Source organism: Vigna umbellata, chromosome 1 (assembly GCF_029865625.1).
Source record: "Vigna umbellata cultivar VRB3 chromosome 1, Vumbellata_1.0, whole genome shotgun sequence".
In the NCBI taxonomy this organism is placed as follows: Eukaryota; Viridiplantae; Streptophyta; class Magnoliopsida; order Fabales; family Fabaceae; genus Vigna; species Vigna umbellata.
In genome coordinates this window covers 100,627,637-100,630,694 of record NC_142165.1, presented here as the reverse complement: position 1 = coordinate 100,630,694, position 3,058 = coordinate 100,627,637, and the positions used below count along the sequence as shown (strand labels likewise).

Sequence of the window (3,058 nt, the reverse complement as noted above, 5' to 3'; positions counted from 1 at the left end):
GATGAGTTTCACTTGGGTCCTGAAAAACTAGTGATCATTAAAGAAAAGGAGTGAATTCAACATTAAAGTACGGGGCAAATTTAGGTCTCGTGTGAGGGAGGTGTATTTCGTAGATGATCAACTTTGAAATGGGGGAATTTGAAAAGTAATTAACCGTTTGTTAGATGTAATAAGATAACGATACTTTAACAATATTTTTTTCACAACATTTTAACATATATATTAGTGTTTATAATTATTATTATTGATTATAGAATAATTTTGAATTAATCTACGTAAATAATATTAAAATATTTTCAGAAAAATATTGTTAAAATATCGTTATTCTTTAACTAATACATTATTTCATGTTTGCTTGTGGAAAAAGAAAGGTAACTCTGTTTTGCCTATCCTCATTTCATACTGTAGTAACTATACATAATTTAAAAGAAGTCATAATATCTTGAGTCAAGATTCTTGACGAATAAAAAGCACAACATTTTGTAAAATTATCCCACGCGCGGCAGAAATATGAAAGAAGAACAGAAAGTTACAAGCAACTGCATCCATGTTAGGAGCCTCCATCAATAAAAACCACACAGTTCTTTCTTTACATTCAAAGAGAACAGAAAATAATTGTTCTGCGGAGAAAAAGTAGTTGTATATATACAAGAAAAATTACTTGAATCTGCGGAGAAATGGATGTGTTGAGCAGAAATTAATGTGGAGAGGGGGTAGAAGAAGATTATCCAAAAGTATGAATAAAATCCTCTTCACGATTCACAAGGCACTAAACCCTGTATCCAATCACCTCGTCGATGAGAGCAACCGTGAGGGTTTGTGGTGGACCCTCCCCCAGCAGCTTCTATACTAGTTGTTATAAAAAAAGGAAAGAGAGAAGCATAATCACAGAATATTCACTCTTGAGTCACCGAAAAACCAAAATCAACAAGAGTAGGCCAATCGCTGGGCCACCCGATCCCTAAGAATTCCATTATACAGAGCTACCCTGTTCGTGGGCATTTCTCCATTCTTCATTTCCTCGCTGAAACTCTTCTGAACCTTCTTCGATCTTGAGATTCGGTTCCTGAACTCTTGTCCGTCTCTGCAGGACTCAACCACGTCCTCCGCGAAGTGCACGCGTTTCATCTTCTTCTTGCTCTTCTTCCCAGCTGCACAAGAAACCCACAAGCCCACAACAACTGTGTCAGCAAAACTTACCAGTGCAAAAACAAAAAGACAGGTTTTTGGGCGTGTGTTTGCGAATGTGTTAGCGTGGAGAAACAGAGGGAAGTGGGACCCACCGTTGGATATGCAAGATCGCAGAACCGGCGGCGAAGAAGGAGGGATTTGGTGAAGGGCGAACTGGGGAGGTGGAAAAGATTTCTGCAGGCGGAGAGCGAGGAGGATGACTGTGCCGGAGACGGCCATGGCGGTGGCGACCGCCACACCTTGCGCGCTTATCATTGAACACATAGGTGAAAGAAAGGAAAGAGAAGTTGTTGTGTTTTGACGAATGAATGGAGTTGTTGTGGAGAATGATGAATGAGAAGTTTGTGTGGGGGGGTCAATTTTATATAGTAATGGGTGAAGTATAAGTGCAGCAGCAGTCGCAAGCGATAATTACTATAATATACTAATGATATTGTTGTAATAAAATTTTAAATAAAATAAAATAAACGCAACACAACACTATTTATTATTATTATTATTATTATTATTTTTTTTTTATTATTATTATTATTATTGTTATTATTATTGTTATTTGTTTCTTATTAATAATTTGGAAGCGGTTTGATTTTCAATTTTTTTTCACAAATTTTTTACTTTATGTGATTTGAGTAATTTTTATTTAAGGATGATACCATACTTTAATGGTTAAATGAAAAAGAGTTTATTAAAAGTCGTAATTAATAATCATGATTATCTCTTAGACGTCGGTTAGTGTCATGTCCGACGTCTTTATAGTGTCTTTAGACATCGATTAGTGTTATGTCCGACGTTTTTATAGTGTCTTTAGACGTTGGTTAGTGTCATGTCCGACGTCTTTATTGACGTCAGATTCTATATGTCCGACGTCCCATTAACGTTACCCATAAAGACGTCAAATTGGGATCGGACGTTAAAAGCCCAAAATAACATATGTCTAAAACTCTTTCTGCACTAGTGAGAAAGACTGACTCTTTACCTAAATAGAATTAAAAAAAGGTAACTTAATTTAATTATATCACAATATTCTTAGTATAAACGGTTTTATAATGAAATATTCGAATTCAATATTATTTCGGATCAATTCACTCTAACTTCAAATTTTATTGATTTATGAGACATTTAACTTGTTTATCGATCTGATTATGTTTTATTATTTATTATTAAAATTTATAAATCAGAACTAGTAAGTATAAGGGTGCATAAATAATTCTAAGATCGATAGTTTGTACTATGAGGTTTTTTTATTGTTGTGGCAAATTATATTTTCTATTTTATTTTTATTATTTATATAATCTTTTGTTATGCTCTCGAGTATGAGGAGAGTTTTTAGTGGACTTTGATATGACTAAACAAATTATGCATTCCATAAAATTAAATTGAATTCGATTTATTTAATGTACAAGTTAAATGTGTTTGAGTTAACTCGGTTTATCACGTGTTTAAGTTGGATTAAGTTAGTTAAAATTTAACTTTTAGTTTAATATCTATTTTGGTTTCTCGATTTTGTAGGGTGTGTTCAAAGTTATACTTTTTTTTTCAAAAGTTCACTAACGTCCTATATTTTTTAAAAAATGTTTCATGTTAATCATTTTGCGTTAAAAAAGTTAACGCAGACTTGCCCTCTTGGCAAAAATTTAATGACTTGTACAATTATTATTGACGTGGTATTGTGAGATCATTTGAGGCCAATGAGAAAATGCCACGTGGCAGAGTCCTTTTCACCCAAAGTTAGGGTTTCACAATTGCAGCATCCATTTTCTTCCTCTCCGGCATTGACACCAATTTCTTTTGATTTTCTTCCACCATCAACAACATTGTTGCTAAAGTTGTCTTGAAGTTTGTCATTTAATTCTCCAGAATGACAATC

The 3,058-nt window shown here is 33.7% G+C and overlaps 1 protein-coding gene across 1 annotated transcript; it reads right to left on the bottom strand.

The window, feature by feature from the left end:
• Positions 1–529: 529 nt before the first annotated feature.
• Positions 530–1,548, bottom strand: LOC124845296 (uncharacterized). The gene is made up of 2 exons (XM_047322369.2): positions 1,284–1,548; positions 530–1,151 (listed from the first exon to the last, which is right to left on the bottom strand). Exons 1-2 carry the CDS (start codon positions 1,453–1,455, stop codon positions 925–927), a joined length of 399 nt encoding a protein of 132 aa, XP_047178325.1. The 5' UTR covers positions 1,456–1,548; the 3' UTR covers positions 530–924.
• Between the last annotated feature and the right edge of the window lie 1,510 nt (positions 1,549–3,058).

What these genes read in the sequence shown, in the direction of transcription:
- LOC124845296 (XM_047322369.2), bottom strand. Translation starts at nt 1,455, where the DNA reads ATGTGTTCAATGATAAGCGCGCAAGGTGTGGCGGTCGCCACCGCCATG. An exon ending in GCGATCTTGCATATCCAACG is followed by an intron (nt 1,152 to 1,283) that starts GTGGGTCCCACT and finishes TTTCTTGTGCAG; the next exon opens with CTGGGAAGAAGAGCAAGAAG.